The sequence below is a fragment of the Haemaphysalis longicornis genome, unplaced genomic scaffold (assembly GCF_048455015.1).
Source record: "Haemaphysalis longicornis isolate Haplotype H1 unplaced genomic scaffold, Haemaphysalis longicornis Haplotype H1 scaffold_5, whole genome shotgun sequence".
NCBI classification, from domain to species: Eukaryota; Metazoa; Arthropoda; class Arachnida; order Ixodida; family Ixodidae; genus Haemaphysalis; species Haemaphysalis longicornis.
The window spans coordinates 64,239,522-64,260,062 of record NW_027526385.1 but is presented as its reverse complement, the minus strand read 5'-3'; the positions used below and the strand labels follow the sequence as shown (position 1 = coordinate 64,260,062).

General features: G+C 50.0%; 1 protein-coding gene across 1 annotated transcript in view; it reads right to left on the bottom strand.

The window, feature by feature from the left end:
• Positions 1-20,541, bottom strand: part of LOC144138329 (cytochrome P450 6B5-like) — a 51,381-nt gene that overhangs the window by 17,514 nt on the left and 13,326 nt on the right. The window contains exons 7-8 of the mRNA XM_077670556.1: positions 10,079-10,322; positions 6,580-6,710 (exon numbers count right to left, since the gene is read on the bottom strand). Coding sequence (XP_077526682.1) covers positions 6,580-6,710; positions 10,079-10,322 — 375 coding nt within the window. The remainder of the gene's footprint in view (positions 1-6,579; positions 6,711-10,078; positions 10,323-20,541) is intronic.

The window sequence follows — 20,541 nt, the reverse complement described above, 5'->3', positions numbered from 1 at the left end:
CCACTGTTCTCCAATCATGGGTGTTTTATCTAAGACTCATGTCTTACTACCTGCCTCGTTGACCTTGCCCAGCCTCCCTTAATGTATTATCCCAAAAGAATTGCCCCTAAGGGAGAAATAAATGGGGGTGACGAAATTCAGGAGTGTTTTAGGATTGGAGTAGTAAGTGCTGACAACAAAACACGCTTCCCCACAGTCCATGAGTCCCTCGAAAGTGCCTGTTTTTTTTGCGAGACGCGTGAAAATGTTAAGTTGTTGCGAACAGAAATACACACGAGTAATACATTTATTTGCATTGGTTCCAAGACACCGAGCAGCTATCTTCTCAAAGCAGTAATCTCGACATTTTTAAAGCGTCAAGTTCCTGCACTTCTTGCATATTACACAGTAAATACAATCCCCAGCCGCTCACCAAGGTAAAAGATGCTCACAAAAGCCCAGAAATACCGAAACAAATGTGGTTGATCCCTCTTTCATAGGAATCGGTAAAACACGAAAGTGAGATGTGCCTTCACAGGATCAGTTGAATGTCTATTCTGCATCGATGTGAACTTGCACATGGCTGTTTATATTTAGTCGGTATGGCACCGTCTCACTACAGTGTCTAGAATAGGGGAAGTGTGAAAATGCGCTCTTGTACTGTCGGTGGCGCGCGCGGTGCGCACTTTTCGCGTTGCTTTTTGTGAACATGCTGCCTTGAACATGCCAGATGAGCCGACGACAGAGTCATTGTTTTGTACCCGGCTGCAAGAGCGGGTACAAATCATCCAAGGGGAAGTTTTCGTTGTTTGGCGTGCCGAAAGAAGAGGCGGTATTTCAACAATGGCAGCGGAATATTCCAAGAGCTCACAAGCCGCTTCAGCGCAACGCAGCCGCCTGCGAGCTCCACTTCGACAAACAGTTTGTGTCGCGCCACTTCGAACATGTTGTTGACGGCAAAAGCGTGCTTATTGAGAGAGCGAGGCCGTTTCTTTTGCCTGGCGCCGTTCCGACCATGTTTGCGAATGTGCCTTCCTACCTGTCAAAACCGGTGCCCAGGAAAAGAAATCCCAAGGAGAGGTTGTGCCCACCGCCTGCGCTTCATAATAAGCGACAACGGATGGACGAGGTACTGCAGCCACTGCCAGGTGAGGAACCGGATGAGCCCGCTACGACCACTACCGAGCCTCGACTCCCCTTCAACAACGCGGATGTTGCCTTCCCGTCAGACAGCTGGGGAAAACACGTGTTCAGTGGTGTACCATTGAAGGTTGCGTACAGTGTATGCCTACCCGGACATGATACAAGTCTTCTGTGCGCCGCAAAGCTTGTGTTGTTTACGGTGACAGACGACACAGTGACGCATGAAGTGTTTGTCCGGGGTGTGAAGGTTGTGCTAGACGAACCTGGTGATCGGTCTTCCATTCTCCAGGCCGTGGATAGTATGCATGTGTGTTCAGGCGCAGGATTTCTTGAAGAGTTCCCGTTCGCGCGTTTACACTCTAATTTGACCGTGTGAAATGGCAGCCTTTACAACAAGACGTGCACGGGAACCTCAAGTGACTGGTGTGTAGCTTGCAAGTATCTTCAGAAGATCCTTATCAACCAAAGATGCCGAAGAAAGAAGACAAAGTCAGAAACAAATCTTGCCAGAAAGATCAAATCGAAAACCCAAGCTGTGCGTCGCCTGAAGACCAAAGTGAAATCGTTAGACGAGCAAGTTGCTCAACTGAAAGCGGAAAACGAGAAGATCGAGGAAGCGGCGCTCCTGAGAAAGAACGACAACCTTCCTCCTAAACAGAAAGCTGCCATCCTTCAGTGTTCTGAAGCTGCGAACAGGAAATCACCTAAGGGGATGCGCTACAGCTCTGAGTGGGTTTTGGAATGCGTCATTATGCGTATGAAGAGCCCAAGACTGTATGAACATGTACGCAGAGAAAAAATTATCATGCTCCCCAGCCACACCTGCCTCAGGAATTTCATGAAGAAGTATGAGAGCAGCTTCGGTTTTAACGCCACTGTTCTCTCAGGAATTGCAAAAATAAACCAAAAAGATGGATGAGTTTCAGTGTCATGGAGGTTTCATACCAGACGAAATGAAACTTTCTGCAAAGTTTGGAGTGGTCCAAGGTACTGGGAAAATTGATGGCTTCGTGGGAAAATTGATGGCTTCGTAGACCTCGGTGCGTTCACTCCTGACCACGACAAGACCGTACCTTGTGACCATGGCATGGTTGTGATGTTTCAGCCCTTGTCTGGGTCCTGGCACCAGATATTGGGTGTTTTTGCTTCTAGAGGAAACGTGAAGGCCCATTTTCTTTCCAAGATCATTTTGGAAGCGGTTGTTTTCGCAGAAAGAGCAGGGCTGAAGGTTGATTATGTAACTTGCGATGGGGCCTCCTGGAACCGGTCCATGTGGCATCAGTTTGGTGGGCATGGTACAGCTGCAGCTGTCACGCCATCAGTACAGCACCCTACTGAAGATGGCAGACGCCTTTTTTCTCAGATTTCCCGCATTTAGTGAAATGCGTGAGAAATAAATTCATCAAGTCGGGGTACAAAACCCCAGAGGGTCCCGTTCACGTGCAGCCAGTCAAAATTGCCCATAAATCGGACAAGTGCGCAACAATGCTTAAAGCGATGCCTAAGATCACTAATGCGCACTTGTAAACATTGAACAGTGGTTTTCCAACAACAGATTAACGCTTAATGTAAACAAAACTAACTACGTCGTGTTTTCGTCCTCAGCTAAACGAATCAATAAAAGCATAAAACTTAAGATAGGCGGAGAAGAAATTACGAAAGTACCAACTTGTAAATATCTTGGCGTCACCCTAGATGCGTCTTTGCACTATAAGGAACACATAAAAATAGTTTGCAGCAAATTGAGCCGTGCTTGTTTCACTCTCTATCAGGCACGCTATCATTTTCCTCTATCGACGTTAAAAGCCATTTATTTCAGTACTTTTCACTGCCACTTGACCTACTGCGTGGAAACATGGGGCAATACTTATCACTCGTATCTTGAACCGGTTGTCATATTGCAAAAACGCGCGCTACGAATTATGACGTTTTCCACATGCACGGCTCATTCGGCACCACTCTTCAAACAGCTTGAAATAATACCTTTTTTACTTGCACGCGATTTCAAAATAGCTTGTGTTACCCGGAACATCATATCAAACAATAACCCCCTACCATCATCAATATTTATAACACCAGTCAGAAATACTAGAACTCAATCGGATCACAATTTGAACATTCCCCCCGTACATAACGGTTATGGGAAACGTACACTGCAATATGTCGGAACTAAAATATGGAATACCATACCAGTTCATGTCAAACAAAGTCAGAATTTTTCCAGTACACTCAAAAAGTACGTGCAATGTAAGGAGCTTACATCGCTTATTTAATCACCGAAACTTTACTTTAAAATCAGCTGTTTACGCAAGAAATCATTTATTTTTCGTAACGTGTTTTCAATTATATGTTTTCTGGTATAATTCCTGTGTTTAATATCTGATGAACTCTGTACGCGCGTATTGTTTCATTTTCTTTACGAGATATTTTCTTTGTGTCATGCTATAAACCGTATATTTTGCATATGCTATAGTCTGCTTTTTAGTATTCTTTCGTTTCTACATGTAGTGTAACTGAGTGCTTGAAATATTATAAATGTATCAACTGCATGGGCCCGGCACTAGCATTACTGCTAAGGGCCCAGATGATCTCTTCAGTCCTCTGTAAACCCATGTTTGAAGAAATAAAAATGAATGAAATGAAAAAATGAAATGAAACCCAAACAGCTTTGAAAAGATGAAGGTGAATTATGCTTTTCATCTCTTTAGCTCCGAAGTGCTGCGCGGGCTTTTTTTGTACAAAGAGGAAATGCGAAGACCTGCGCATACAGAGAGCCGACAGAACGGTTCATTGCCTTCATGCAAAAACTCATTTCCGTCGTGACCTCGAGAGTTCCTGCAGCAGCACTGAGAAGGAACACTGAAGGAGAAACAGTGCTTCGAAATCCTCTCGAATACCTCAACAGGTGGGAAGCCACCACAGGGCCCCCCAAAAAAAGGCTTTTTGTCAAGAAGCACAGCCGAAGGACTTAGAGTCACACTCAAAGGCACTCTGCAGCTTTTGGAATACTTGACTGAATCTGTGGGATACAAGTATTTACTAACCTCGCGTCTCAGTCAAGACCCCGTTAAAAAATTGTTTGGGATAATAGGGCAGTTTTCCGGTTGTAATGACCATCCAACCTCGTCACAGTTCCTAACAGCTGTTAACTGCTTAAGCTTTCACAATCTAGTTAAAGCACTAGACACAGGGAACTGTGTGGGAATCACTTCCTTAGTCGGAGTGAATGAGCCTACCGATCAGGTAGGCATTCTAATCGACAATGGAAAACTGGATGAGGCTTCAAGTGTCCTCGACAAGTCGGAACTTGGTGACCATGTCTACCCACAGAAGACCAGCGATGCTAGGTTGACATATTACCTGGCTGGATATGTGGCTCGAAAGAAGGTCATGGTTACTCAGTGTCAGGAGTGTTTCAGCCAGTTAGTTGTTAACATCAGCTGAAGACGCAGATAAAGGTCTGTCTTCCTTTACAGCCTTTTGTGATCAAGGAGGCCTTCTGTATCCTTCAGTCGAGCTCTTCGCATTTGTGGAAGCTTTGGAAGATGTGTTCACGATGTGGTTCAGTTGGAACAAACTTCAGCGAGACAGTATGATAGAAATTATCCACATCATGCAGAACGTACCCCGTGTTGGGTGTCAGGTACACCAGGAAGAACTGACAAACAACATAACGAAGTTCTTTCTTCTTACTAGGCTTCATTTTTTTTACAAAGTCCCTCAATAAAGAACGACCTTCAGTAAGCGAAAGAAGAAAGCACCTGAAGCTAAGAACCACAACATGAAGAGCAGCAACGTATGTTAGATGTACCACATGTTCACGCTTGTTTCATGCAGAAACCAACCAAGTGCAATATGTTGGTTGTTGTTGGAAAGAATCTAATGCAATGCTGGCTGCAATTTTGTAATGTGTTCAATGCTTTTTTGTGGAATAAAAGTGTTCTTACGGCAGAGACTTCTTTCTTAACCATAGAAGTAAAATCCCGATAAACAACTAAAACAAATATACAACTGTCATCACACCGTTTGCAATAACGCGATCGTTCGGTCCGAAGCGAACCTGCCGGCTATTCCTCATCGTGCGACGCGTGCTTGGCGAAAGGCATCCCCTTTGAAAGAGTAACCTCATGCCCATTTCAGCTAAACGCCAGAAATTTCATGGTGCCCACGAATGTAGTTGGGGCTCCTAAAATTATCACAGCGTGAGCAGGCTGAAGAATAATGCAAAATATGCGCGAGATCCGGAAGCAATCAGGAACAATGAAATTCAGGGGGAGCAAGATCGCCTTACGAAATTATCTGTTCATTTAGGCATGACCGGTACGCTGGACGACTAAAGCTGCTGTATACATGTGCAAGTCGCACAAGAAAACGCAGCGGGTTTTACAGGCATGTGACGAAACTTCAGCGATTGAGTGCGCGGAGAGCAGACGACTTTGCAGCGAGCGGACGTGTAAACGGTGGTCAGCGCCACCTGGATCTTTATCGCCGGGGCATCGCGGAGTGGCTTCAGTGCCGGCGGCGCGGTAATCACACTTCCCCTATTCTAGACACTGTAGTCTAACTTATCGACATCAGACACTGGATTGCAAGCGATGGAGCACTGCGTAAGCCCGAATGAAACCACACGCGACGGGTTGCCAGCGAATCGCTTGGTGAACTCACGGTCCGCTGCAGCGAAAGAGCATGATTTGCGGGGCTGTCTTCTGGGTGGGCTTGGCGAGCGACAACCTGCTGGCGCGTCGCTTTCGCGAATGTGCGACCACTGCGTCCCTGCCAGTGTTCGGCAGACGGTTGCGTTGCGACGAGCTCAGCTGGCGCCAACTGTCCGCGCTCATTAGCATCGTGATGCACTATTTCGCTTCGCCTCTCTTAGACGGCAGCGCCATCGAAATAGAGGAGGTCATGCAGGGAGGAGGGTATAGGAAATATATATGGCGCGTTTATACGGCTGTCTGCGCTTCAGATCGTAGCGGAGTCGGTAAAGCGCCTGGCACATCCCGTTGTGGCGACGTAGCCCCCGGCTGGAATCCTGGCGCAACCGCGTTTTTCTGGCGATGTCATTTACGTGACGGCTATGACGTCAGTCAGGTCTGGGTGGATCCCTCCATAAAACACCTTCGTGTTAATGTCTTGGGAGGGCATTTGGAAACATCCGCCATTCAGACCAGGGCAGTGAGAATCGTGTCATGCGGCCTTCTCTCCCAACGTATGCCACATAGGCCGAACCATCACCAATCCCCGCTCCTCAAATGCACGTAGCACTAGTTTGTGGGTGACCTTGACACCGCACAGCTCAGCCTGGTCAGCCGGATATCAGCGCATGCGCCTTTCATCCGGCAAGCAACACCCAACGTCAGCTTCGTGCCAAAGGAATTCCTAGGTTCATCAGAACAAGGCGCTACTGCTGTTCGTTCAAAGGCAGACGAATTAGAGGTTGTAAAACGAAGTCCATACACTGGGGTCCTTTGCACGTTCAGTAACGATGAGTTCGGCTTTCTGCACCAGCGCGAAGAGAGGCTCTTGGGAGAACTTCGTCTCCAGAAACAAGGTGACCGGCAGCAGGCCCTTGATCCCGGAAAAAAACTCTGCAAAAGCAAGGCAAAAAAAGCCGGCGACAAAGAGAAGCTAGTCAGACATTCACGTGAAAGCTGCTTAAGGAATGCGGAGAACGTACGCGCTCTATCTTGTAGTGGATACACATCGTAAAGAATAATTGAATAATCCAGAAACCTTATCACAGAAAATTTCACCTGCTCCACTCTGTGAAGCATGAAAACCAGCGAAGCAGTGCACAAATTCAGAAAATACTTTTGAGCAACTACAGAAATAAGGCCATTTACTCTGCTCTGAGTAGGGCCGCGGCGTCTAACAAAGAATCGGCAGTTTGACATGTTAAAATTTTCTCCTGCAAGCCCGCATAGAGGAAACAAGTGCCATCATCAAGCGTCTAAAAAGTTAGCCCAGCTTTACTGACTTAACCTCGCGAACGCTGATATTAGAAGGCGAAGCTGTCGAACGTTCCCTAATCACGAGGCTAAGCTTCATAGATCTTCTCAAAGCCATCACATCTACTCCTGTTCACACCAATCATTTTTTCCATGTTCCCCTGCGCGCGCCATCTACTGGAACCTTTTGTTAATTTTGAACTTTTAACACTGCACGACGGGGTACCGCTAACGCTTTTTGCTTTTTACGCCGTATTTTTTATTACTCATCACAAAAATCAAGCAGCCATCTACTTTTGATTAAAAGCACAATGCATATATTACTTATGTACTGATATCCTGTTTCAAATATGCTTAATTTTTTCTTTTTGCTCAACAATGTTGACAAGTATGAACTTCGCCACCGTGTTTAGTATTTTACAAAAGGTGTCTATATAAGCGCCTTGTTCAAGCATTCTTTACACTTTCTCCACTTGTGCATGGCGCTTACTCTCCTCCTCGATAGGCTATGTCCTCTACACATCGCTTCGACCGCGTTACCACCATCCGCCCACAAAGCCTCGACCAAGAACGGTTTCGCGGTTAAAACGACCTAGCTATAGGGTGCATCGATATCAGCAGCACCGCCGCCCCACCGCCGCAAGCGCGCGTGCTTTGAAGCACCCTACACATATTCATCAACCATTGCCATCCCTGGTACTGGGGCGCCAGCACCTGCCTCAGTGGTCTGCTTTGCCTCCTCGTAGTGCGTGCTGGGAGCTTGGAAACATGGAAATAAAGATTATTACGGCAATTAGGTCGTCTGACGAGATTTCGATGACGAACACGTATACCAATACTTAACAGTGGCTTCTTTAAAGCGAAGCTGTTGAGCAAATCATTTGTGTATGGTGTACGCACTTAAAAATACCAAGAAAATGCCGAGCGCTCGTGCACGCTGCCTCGAGCGCCCGTTCGTCAATCCTAGCATACCCACTTGAAAAGATAGGCCAACATTGGCCACAAAAAAAAAATACTCCAGCGTTCGCCGTTTTACACACTGCGCCACGACCGTGGGTTAATACCCGAGAGTCAAACGGGTTACTCATTCGGCCCCGACTGTGTGAAGAGGAATCGCGCAACCTGCTCAAGCCAGAACACTTGTAGTGTACCCGTTGCACCTGTGGCGCCTAGTTTAAGGGTGCGCGTTGCGTTCGTCCGTTCGTTCGTGGAAGAAGACCCCCTCCCCGCGTCGTCCACGACCGATTTGCTTCTTCTTCACCGTTATATCATCAAAGATGGAGTAAAGGTTGTTGCGGCTCAACCGAAGAAGCAAACGGGCTGCAATCGTGGAATTAAACCGTCCTGATGGTCGTGAAGATTGGTACAGCGTCGCTACGTTCAAGTATTGCGTGTTAGTGTAAGCTTCCTGCATTTTTACTTCTACACTTTACTTGCGTGTTTGTGTTCGCTTTCATTTGCTTGTATTTTGATGGAACTTACCTTCACAGGCTGAGTGCCCGCACATAAAGGGACACATTCTCAAGGCTGAAAGCTCCCTGCCGCTGGCCTGCACTTGTTCAACTCATGAGCCGGCACTTTCACTTCTCCCTTTGCACGCGGTAGGCCAACTCTCGCTCCGCCACAGGCAACGTGCTGGGACAGCGCCGTGGTTAAGCCCTCGCCTCCTATTCTGGAGACCCTGGGTTCGATTCCCGCCCGAACTCCAAAGTGTTTTACAGCGAAGCTGCGTAACTATCTTACCGAGAATTTTTCATGTATGTGGCCCAAAACTCCCAGCGCCTAAAGATAAAATACGAAGCAGGATTTTTTCAGGGGGGGAAATAGAAAATTGGAAATTGGGAGGGTGTGTTAACATCTGCCCGTGATGCTCACTAAAAAAATTACTGTCCCTCCCTAAAGAAAGTTCAGAAAAGCGCGAAAGCCTTCTCAAATCAGAAACGGCTTCAAAAGTGCGTCAAAACCTTCGCTGTAAGTGGGTTCAGTCGATCGTTAAACCTTCCAAGACCGAAATTAGAAACCAAGAACGAACATCTGCTACGATTTCTCGCGCCAATCTATCAACCACCTAAATGTTTAAAGATTGATGGTTTATGAGACAAAGGTGTACTGTCTCACTCCTACATAATGATTGCGGGTACAATTGCCTTATCAAGAACTGTTTGTTTCACGCTAGTTTCAATTAAGCGTTTTGACACAATGGAAACCCGGCTTCCCGCACGCGCCGTGCGTCCTGAGATCTTATCACAGCTTTTCAGTCGACCAACCGGTCTATGAGAGAATGCATTCGTTTTAAATGCAGAGCATTTCAGTAATTCACGATGTCACCCGCGTTGACGTCCGTAGTCCGCACCGCACCCCTCCCTACTATATAAAAAAAATACTATCCGGCGCCCGGTTTCGATCCCTCGACCCTGCGGGCGGAACGCAATGTACATGGTGCTCAACCCACTGCGCCACAAAGCCGACACAGAATGGGACGCTACGAATGCGCCTTATATCGTTGACTCATTCAACTTACTGCTGACGAGCGCTCTCTCGTCAGCAGTTGCCACAAGTGCAACAACATTAACGTAACGCAAACTACTTAACGTCGTGCGCCCCCGGGAAATGATCTGCATTTGATCGTGCCCCTCGCGAGGGGGATGTTTCACTGCGTCTTATCTCGGTCGCGGGACCCGTGGCGCCATCTGGCGGAGGCGCGGCACAACTTGTAGCACTTTCTTTGAAAAAGCGCCTCGAAAGCGCGGCAAATATGAAATAGGGATGACGCGCTTTCGAGGCAATCCGCCGACGCGGCTGCTTTGTGTACAGACTCGGCGGCGAGCGTCCCGGGATTCTGGTGCCGACTTTTTTTTAAATTACGTCATTGGTCCCACTAAGAAAAATTACGCTTTAATACCGATTTAAGTAATCAGTCACTCTTAGTAATGAATCATGCGCATCAGTATGCGTTCCTGATCCCGTTCGCTGCGTTGGAGGCGGCAGTGTCATTCAAGATCGCTTACGCCCAGCTCTTTGGTAGACGCTCTCAATCACGTTCATCATCATGGAGCGAGCCGAGGCGAAGTAGTCATCGTTCGGCTTGTACTGCACGTCCAGAGTGAGCCCGCACGCTGTCTCGGAGATGATGTCGAACGTCAGTGCGGCCAGCATGGGGAAAACGTCCGCTTCTCCGTCCGCAGCCGCTCGGCACCGAGTTTCCAGGATGTCGAGGAAGCGATCAACGGCTTCACTCATTTCTGTGACCATCTGTAAGAGGAACAAGAGAGCAAAACTCAGGGTTTGTTCCTGCTGCAGCGATGGGGGCGAACGTCCGGCGTGCCGTCGTATGCGTCCCGTTTAGGCTTCGAAAACCAGGCGGTTTAAATAGTCATAACCGTTTTAAACTCGTGAAACGCTAGCACTTGTCATAAATCTCGCCGTTGTTCAGCGCAAAAAAAAACTGCAGGTACAGTTGACGCAAAATATATGTAATTAACCGACAGCACCTGCGTTTATTTAGTTCGGAACGCTCGTTGGGTTGGTTTTCGCGATAGTAAGCGAGGTTAGATTAGGTATCACAGAGGGTCAGGAGCCCTCGTCAGGCACTCAATGCCTTTAGCTCCTGCCCGTCAGCAGGCATTGTAACAACGTCTGCTGAAAAATAAAGTCTTCTTCTTCTTCTTCTTCTTCTTCTTGTATAACGTTACTAATGCCTGCAAAACGACGGTTTTTACTCGCCGCGACGCGTGCCTGGCGTTTGCTGTTACTCTGCACAACGCCAACGCACCCCGTTGCCGGATGGCCTGGTCTGTTTTTCGAGCGCACCCCGGGCCTGCTGGACGGCCCAAAGTTGAACGTCCTTGTCGTTACTGCGCACTGCTTCTTGGAGTTTCGGCGGATAAGTCCTTGACTTCACTTCGTCTAGAAACCAGACACAGTCCCAGAAGATGTGCCACTCGTCTGCCAGATCCACTTTACACACTTTGCACAGACCACTCAAATAAAGTCCTGGGTGTAACACGTGCAGCGTTGCCGGCGAGAGGATGGATCCGGTTTGGAGCTGCCCCTGCAACACGGCCTCTTCCCGGCTCAGTCCTTGGTGGGGAGGTTGCATTACCCGTCGAGCTAGGCGGTACGTTTTGGTGATTTCGGTGTAGCTTGATAGGCGGTCTTTGCTCTCGAACCACCACGGATGGTCGGTCTTGGGGGAGCGGAAGGTAAGTGCACGCGCCTCCGAGTAAGCCATCTCGTTGTGGTTGGACGTAGTTGCTCACTCGCCATGTGCGCCGGGAACCACTTGATGCGGACTTCTCTGCCTTGAAGCTTATCTTTCCGATGATGGCGGCCGCCTGGGCGCACACTCGACCCTTGGTGAAGTTGCGCACGGCGGTTCTTGAGTCGCTGAGCACGGTGCGACACTCAGCCTCGGAGATCGCCAGAGCGATGGCTACCTCCTCGGCGTCCGTAGAGCCCGTACACCGCACGCTTGCTGCCACTGTCGTGGTACCCGTGGTAGCCTTGACGGCCACCGCGACGAAGGTACTCCGCCGCGTCGACGTAACGCGCGTGCTCGTCCTTGGCGCGTTGTTCGACGAGGGTCTTGACAAGTGCCGCTCGCCGCTCTTCGTTGCATTCTCGGTGGACGTTCTTGGGGATCGGGTCCACTCGTATGTGGGTCCGTGCATCCTCGCCGATGTTGTTGGACTGCCGGTCCGGTGCTCGGGGGTTGTATCCCAGGGTCTTGAGTATCTGGCATCCCGTCTTTGTTGCTGAGAGGCGCTCTAGCTGTGCAGTCAGCTGCGCCTTCTCGATCTCTTCAAGGGTGTTCTGAACGCCGAGTTGAAGTAAACGTGTCGTGCTCGTGGTCTCCATGAGGCCCATCGCCGTCTTGTAAGACTTGCGTATTAGCACATTGATCTTGTTGCATTCTGTGACCCGCCAGTTGTGGTAGGAAGCCACGTACATTAGATGACTTATGACAAAGGAGTGGACGAGGCGCACGAGGCTGTCCTCTTTCATGCCCGCTCCACGCGTGGAGACTCGGTGTATGAGGCGGGTTGCCTCCGCTACCTTGCCGCTGAGCTTGGCCACGGTTTCGCCGTGGCAGCTGTTCCTGCTGATTAGCATACCCAAGACCCGGATTCTTGCCACCTCGGGAATTCGCTGTCCCGACGCGGTGGCGATCTTGATGCGGTCGCAGTGTCTTTGGGGGATGTTGCCGCTGCGTCTCGGTGATATCACTAGAAGCTCGGACCTACTTGGCGAGCAGACCAAGCCCGTGCCCGTGAGGTACTCATCGATGGCGGTGACCGCCGCCTGCAGCTGGTTCTCGATATACATAGGCGTCGCTACCACCGGCAACCCACAGGGTGATGTCGTCGGCGTAGATTGTGTGACGGACGTTCGTCTCTGCCAGCGCCTCTGCCACTCCGATCATGATGAGTTTGAAAAGAAGTGTTGAGACGACCGACCCCTGCGGTGTTCCGGTGCCACCGAGCTTCTTCTCCTTGAGTTTGAGGTCCCCCACGTGGAGTTCCCCCATTCGATCCGTGAGGAGGTCCCTGACGTAATTGTAGCTGGCTTCGCCCATATTTTGTTTGGAGACTTGCGCCAGTATGGCCGAGTGTTTCACTTTATCGAAGATGTCCAGACCGAGGATTACTCTGTTGTCTTGCGTGCTTCCCTTGTCGATAATTTCTTCCTTGATCAGCAGCATGGCGTCTTGCGTGCTGAGCTTGTGCCGGAAGCCGACCATTGAGTCCGGGTAAAGGCCTTCTTTCTCGAGGTAATCCTGCCATCGGTTCGCGATCACATGCTGCAGCACCTTGCCCACGCATAACGTGAGCGAGATCGGGCGGAGGTTGTTCGTGTTCTGTGGCTTGCCCGGTTTCGGGATCAGGATGGTCTTTACGCATTTGCACTGGCGGGGTAGCTTGCCCGACCGCCAGCACTCGTTGTAATACCGGGTTAAGGCCTCGATCGACGCGTCGTCGATGTTCCGCAGCATCTTGTTTGTGACGAGGTCCGGACCCGCTGCCGAGCGAGTGTTGAGCTCGTGCAGCGCGGTCCGCACCTCGGCCACTGTGATGTCCCGGTCAAGCCACGCGTTCGGCGACACTCCGTACGGTGGGTGGTTTTCCGAGGGGGTAGGGGGTAGATATTTGCCCTCCAATTTCTTGATCACTGCGTCCTTGCCCTGCTGCTGTACCGCCGTATGCATGAGCCTGGCGATGCGGTCGCGCTGATGGGTCTTGGTTTTGGTTTCATCGAGCAAGTGGCGTATGAGGTTCCACGTGCAGCCTCGGTGTAACTGCCCGTTCGCCTTGTTGCATACCTCGTTCCACTGTTGCCGGCACAAGACCTTGCAGTGTATTTCGATGGCCCGATTTAATTCGGCCACATTTTTCCGTAACTTGCGATTCAGTCGTTGCTTCTTCCAGCGCGCTTGGATGGTACGCTTGGCCTCGATCAGGTGGACCAGGCGGCTGTCCATGGTGACGCCCTCCTCCTTCGTTTCGATCGTCTAGGTTGCCAATTGCACCAAGCTTCGTGGAGCTCGGCGGTCCATTCGCCTATGTCTTTAATAGCGGGTTGTTCTTTGGGCTGGTTCTGGCGGAAACTGTCCCAGTCCGTATACTTCTGTTGCGTGGTGTTACCCCGGAGCTGGCCGGGTACCGTGATTTCCACGATGTAGTGGTCGCTACCCAGGTCAACTCCCGTGTTCTTCCACGTGACCTTTCCCAAAGGATCGTTCTTAACAAAAGTAAGATCTGGTCATGTATCTCGTGCTACATAGTTGCCGATCCTGGTGGGGTTGGCTGGATTCGTGATTAGAGCGCAGTTATTGTCTAGGGTGCTTTGCAGCAAATCTCTTTCCCTGATCGAGTCGCAGGCGTATCCCCACGCCGTGTTCGGCGCGTTGAAGTCCCGCCGATCATGAGCATGCTGCCTTTGGCACGCGTGCTTGCTTGATGAAACAGCGAACGAAACTTCTGAAGTGGGTTCTTGGGGTTACCGTAGATGTTGAGCAGGAATAGGCTGCCCTTGCGTTGCTTACTCGGAATAATTTCGGTGAATGTGTATTGGGCCTTGATTCCTCCTTGCTTGACTTTATGTTCCACGAAGGTGAGCCCATTACGGACGAGGGTGAACACACCCCGTCCCTCTGCGAGACTGATGTGTGCTTTGCACCCGGAAAGAGATAGAGTCTTCGTGACCTTTCTTCGAGCATAATTACGTCCGGTTTCTTGTTGACCGCTGCTACGTGCTGTTGTAACACCGCCGTCTTGTTGTCGTAGCTGTGGAAATTCCACTGCCAGACCGCAAGGTCTGACTGTGGCTTTAGTGTTGTTGCTGTGTGGTTGGCGGCCATGATTGGGCTAGTGTAAAGGGTTGCTGCTGCTCTTGGGTATAAGGATGATTCGTGAACATTGGTGCGAACGTCGGGTGTCTCACTATTGGCAGTAACGTCTGTTCGATGAATTCGAATTCGGCTTCAACTTTCTGGAAGGATGTGCCGATGATCTGCTGGAGTTTACCGATCCGTGCATCGGTCGCTGCAATCAGCGCCTCCAGTTTGGTGAATGGGGCGTCTATTCGGGCTTCGTGTCTTGCCTCTAACTGGGCGATATCACTGCATTTTCCGATCGACTCAAGCGTGCGTTTGTAGGGCGCTCGCTCGGCCGCCGTTTCTTCTTGGGGGTCGTCTGTCGACATTTCTGTTTCAGGTACAATTTGCGGTGCTGGCGTCTCAGTCTGTGGTGCCGTAGATGTCGTAGCCGGGGCCGGCGCGGCCATGATCACGGAGTTTGTAGCGTTGGGACGTCTTGGTACTAGCAGCATTTTTCGTATTTCTGCAATTTCTTTGGTCAAGTGGTTCATCGAGGTTTCAAGCTCGGTTTTTCGCTTTCGTAGCGATTCGTTCGTTGCTTTCAGCGATTCATTTGTTGCCTTCAGTCGATCCCTTTCTTCGTTGTTGTTATGCCTCCTAGGTGGCGGTGCATTCGGCGTGCTCCTGCCGCTGCTGGCGCTGCTGTTGGTAGCGCTGCCGCTGCCGTTCATCGTCACGTCAGCCCAGGCCCAGCTCACGCGATCGCGCGATGGCAACCTTCTGGGCTGCTGCTCCGCTTGCTCTTGTCACAGCTGCTGTTTCTTCTTGATGGGTCACGGCTTCGGCACGGCTTCGGCGATGCGCTAGGTGAACGTGGCCTTCCCAGCCGCGGGAACGAGCCTGCCGAGGGTAGATGTTGCTGCTCCTCGGCGTTGCGACGCTCCCATCGTCGGCGGCGAACCACGTACAGGGTCTTGTATTTGCCCTTGCAAATGCGGTCGCCCGTTGGGTTCCCGCATCCGCACAGCTTGCACTCGGGGGTACAGCGATGCGTCGGTAGTGCCGCATGTGAAGCACGTGCGGATGTTCGGCGTGGGGCACACGTCGCGCCGGTGGCCGACCTTGCCGCACACTCGGCACACGTCGATCTGCTTTCTGTATAAGCTGCATGGAATAAGGGTTACGGCGTACCGCACAAACCGCGGAACCTCGGTGCCTCGAAACACTACGATTACCGTCGACGTGCTGCCGATGCGTTTGGCTCCTACCGCAAGTAGGTTGCGATCGTTCACAATGTCTCGGTCTATTTCGTCGGCGGCTCTCATCTGTCGGTATTCCACGTATCATGCCCTTGACAGTGTCGTGGGGTGCCGTGCGTTAAGCACTCACTTCGTGAAGCCTGCCTTGTACTTTAATCGACTGGACACGGGCATATTTCGCCACTCTCTATTCCCTAGGAGTGCTTACGACCATTCTATTCTGCTGGGTGTTCGGCCATATCGTATCTTGAGTCCCCGCCACGTTATCGATTCCTGCCGCCGCCACGATGGCTGCTGCCACATTGGTAGTACCGGCCTTGATAATATCAAGACCGCCTCTAGGTCTCACTGCAACCTGGATTTCTTCCGTTGGCATGGCGGGCATGCACACCGCACGTATCGCCGAAACGCGAGCGCTCTTGGTAGACTTCGCTTTCGAAGAGCTCGAAATAACGTCTCGATGGGAAGACTCACCGCTCGAAGCACGTTGCCGAAGCCTTGACATACGTTCGCCGGCCTTGGACCATCCGGCTTCGTTGTGGTATTGCTCGGGCGAAATATCCTCGCCCTGCACTTGCGCACACATTTGGGAGAACGATGTTATAGGCGTTGATGCGGTGGAACCCTCCATGTCGTGGGCGAAGAACGCGGGGCTAGACCCAGCGGGCCCTGGGTTCGCTTAGGCTTAGCGAGTTCTCATCGCGTTGGAACGTGAAAATTCCAATAAATTGGCGAACAACGCACCTTTCGTAGAAACATTGGTATCGGTCGATGCCAGGTACTTTCACGGACACATTAGTAATAAAATATCCAAGGTTGGAGCTAAATAGCACTGCGTTTTTGGGCATGAAAGACGGAGCCGATTTGAACACGTCTGCTCACCTCGGCGACCACAGCGCTCCTCATAGTAAGCGAAAAAAAGTGGCAGTGCAACGCCGACCCGTGCGCGAGGAAAAGCAAGCACAAAAAGAACAGAACTCCTGCTGGCGCTGTTTCAGGCAGGGGGCGCGCGAGCACTTCGGAGGCGGGAAATTCGGATTGCATTGGGTGGTAGCAGTGAACGGATAACGGCGCTACAGCCCATTATGGCGAATAACTTTCTCTTCACTTCCGTCAGCTTTCACATTGAGTGGAACGGCTTTAATTTTGTATCCCACTTAGCTTTTTACTGAAGCAAGCTCTAGGAGTGACACGACCCTCCACTGCTGCTTATAACGAGCGGGATTCCGCTCATTATTCCGGTAAGCCCTTTTATAAGGAGCTGGTAATCTCCGCATACACAAGAAATAAGTAATAGGGAGGGCACGACTTTTGAGCGTACGTCGTAAGCACGGACGTGCGTGATGCCAGGGATGCCTTCAAGCATATCTACTTATGCATCGTGAAATAGCGCTAAAGGCGAGGACGATAGAGGAGGAGACATAGAACGGTGCTGAGCGCCGTCGTATGACTCCGCTTCTTTCGTCGTGGTCTGTAGGGTTAGTAGAATCAACTAGCTCAACTGCTCACTCTACTGACCTTAGCTTATGGCACGTCATACATCATATTGTTTGATATGACCAGGACGAGGATTGCTAAGACTAAAAGTAGCCAGAACAAGGAGTTGGTACGGATTCAAGTTTTTAGCGATGCGCTACAGGCCCCCACTATAGCCCCCAGGTTCGCTGGTTTGTTCATAGCTTGTAGCTGTGGGTTTTACTTTCGGTCCGTTAGGTTCTACTAGTCCACACAGGCGAAGGACGAGTCAAGCGCCATCCAGCTGCGGGCTCCACTTAAAGACTTTAGGTCTCAAAGGATCACGTCAAGCCTAATGCATCTAAAGTCTTGCACAAGCGTTTGCCAAAACACCTTTGAGGGTATGTGCTACGCCTTAAAGCTAATGACATTTTTATTGACGGTCTTGCTGCTAGACACCGACGCCGGACGTCGGCCTGTTAGCTTAGTAGGCCGCTTAATCCTTTGCTTTAAATTTTCCGAGGAACAAAGTTGTGCCCGTGCACAAAAGTACCCAGAGCCATCTTCGATCGCATTCAAACTTCCGTTCAAACTTCTAATTATTCGCTTGGCTGTTGCGTAAGATTGCCTACCTTAGTTATCCGACAGGTCGCAACCATCAGCTCTTTAAAACTCTGCTCATATGATGAGGCTGGTGTGCAGTAGAGGGGAAAAAAGATTCTATTAAGAATTGAAGGGTTGCCCTTGAAGCGAAATTGCTTGCCCCTTCAGAAAAGGTGAGTGTACATAGATGATAAAAAATTTAATAATAAAAAATTAGTGCCATTCCACTCTGTGAAGAAGGATGACCTGCAAAGCAGGACGCAGTCAACGGAGTGCACGAAACAAAGCACGTTTTTTTTTATTTGTGATAGAGCGTACCTGCTAGCCAATTGGCTGAATGAACCTCCAAAGGATCCAAGCTTTGTTCTTGCAGACAAACATGGAGCTGCCTGTGTCCCCCCCGCGTCGTAAGCATCTTACTGTTTGTGTAACACACAAGCCCAATCCGCTCTACCACTAAGGATTCCGGACAGGTCCTATTTTGCCGTATAGCGTCCGCGTTTAAACCTCGCACCAGCACAACGGACAGTACTCGCATGAAACCTATAGCTTCGCGTTCTCTCCCACTATCCTCCCCTACAAAACTTCGCACGCATAACCCGACAACGGTTCATGTGCGCGTGCTTAGAAGTGACCGACGCGGTCGAAAATGTCTTCTGAAAGCCCTTTGAAGAAGTGATATTGTCTCACGCCACGTTCCAACCGGGCAAATTGCTGTTCATCAGGGAGGGATTCGCCGCTACTCGACGAGCTGAACTTAAAGCGGTAACGGCGGTACCAGCAGCTTTTCGTTGTTTTTGCCTTAGTTCGCGCTTGTGTTCGGGCCGACGCTTCAGTTCTTGCTCTTCTTTCTGCAAACGAACGACATGCATCCGTCCCATAACGATTTAAATCCTGGAAGCCCTTGAGCTCCATTCTCGCATACAAACATGCGCCCATTTTCCTTCCCCACCGTAGACATCTTACTGGCTGTGTAAGGTTGTCTGTGTAACACATCAACCCACATCCGAACCACTCGATTAAGGAGGACAGCCGACTAAGCACACTGAGCCATTTAATTTCGACATCTAGATCTCCCACCAGCACAACCGGAATTCCATCGGTAGCGGCGTGAAGCCTATCTGTGTGTGCTTCATCATTATCATCATCATCATCATCACCAGGCCATATACACCCACTGCCGGGCAAAGGCCTCTCCCACTGATCTCCAATTACCCCGGTCCTGCGCTAACTGCGGCCAATTTATCCCCGGCAAACATCTCTATTTCATCTGACCATCAACCTTTCTTCCGCCCCCTGCTACGCTTGCCTACTCTAGGGAGACCACTCTGTTACCCTTTATGACTAGCGGTTATCTTGACTTCGCCAGACATGCCCTGCCCACGTCCATTTCTTCTTCTTACTTTCTACTAATGTGTCCTTAACACGCGTTTGTTCCGTGACCCACTCCTCTCTCTTCTTGTCCCTTAATGTTACACCTATCATTTTCCGCTCTATTGCCAGCTGAGTCGTCCTCAATTTAAGTTGAACCCTCTTAGCCGCCAAGTTTCTACCCCGTAGGTGAGTAGCGGTAAGATACAGCTGTCATAAACTTTCTTCTTCAGGAAGAATGGCAGGCTGCCATTCATTATCTGAGAATGCCTGGCGAATGCACTCCACCCCGTTCTTATCCTTCTACTTATCTCTGCCTCATGGTTGGGATCCGGGGTCACAACTTGGCCTAAGTAGATATATTCGCTTACCACTTCCACTGCCTCGCCACCTATCTCAAACCGCTGTGCTGTGCCGAGGTTATTGATCGTTACTTTAGTTTTCTGCATATTAATTTTCAGGCCCCCGGTTCTACTGTTCCTCCTGTGCGGTAAGCATGCTTTGTAATTCGTCCTCCGAGTGACTTACCGAGGCAACGTCATCAGCAAATCTCTGGTTACTAAGGTATTCATTAAGCCTTACTCCCACTTGTTCCCAATCCAGTGTTGTGAACACTTCTTGTAAACATGCTGTGAATAACATTGGAGAGATTGTGTCTCCTTGTCTGACACCCTTCCTTATAGGTATTTCACTGCTATCCTTATGGAGGATGATGGTTGCTGTGGACCCATTGTAGATATCCTGTAGTATTACATAATGCTCGTCTACACCCTGGTTCCGTAAAGCCTGAATGACTGCTGAGGTTTCGACCGAGTCAAATGCTTTCTCATAATCTATGAAGGCGATATATAGGGGTTCAGTATACTGCGCGCACTTCTCTATCACCTGACTGATCGTGTGAATTTGGTCCATTGTTTAATAGCCTTTACGGAACCCTGCTTGTTCTTTAGGTTGACTAAAATCTAAGGTGGCAGAAATTCTGATAGCGATTACCCTGGTAAACACCTTGTAGACGACTGACAGTAAGCTGATTGGCCTGTAATTTTTCAACTCCTTCTTGTCCCCTTTCTCCTGGATAAGGATGATCGCGTTCTACCAAGATTACGGTACACTCACGGTCATTAGGCATTGCGTGTGCCTTTACACGCCCCCCTTGTCCACCCGCATTACTTGCACGCATAAACAGGCAACCGGTGATTGCGCATACTCAGGCGTGAAAGACACCGGCGAAAATGTCGCTAGGAAGGGCTTCCAAACTGAAAAAGAAATATGTCCTCATGCGGGATTTCTAACTGGGCAAGTTTCTCTTCAACCGGGAGGGATTCGCAGCTACGTGGCGAAGTGGAATTTGAGCGGAAACAGTGACGGCAGGTTTTGGTAGCTTCAGGAAGCAGCCCTTCTTCAACCGTTACCTGGGCTTCTCGGTTGCAGTGTCTGTTTATGTCCGCGTAACCGAGTGAGCAAACGC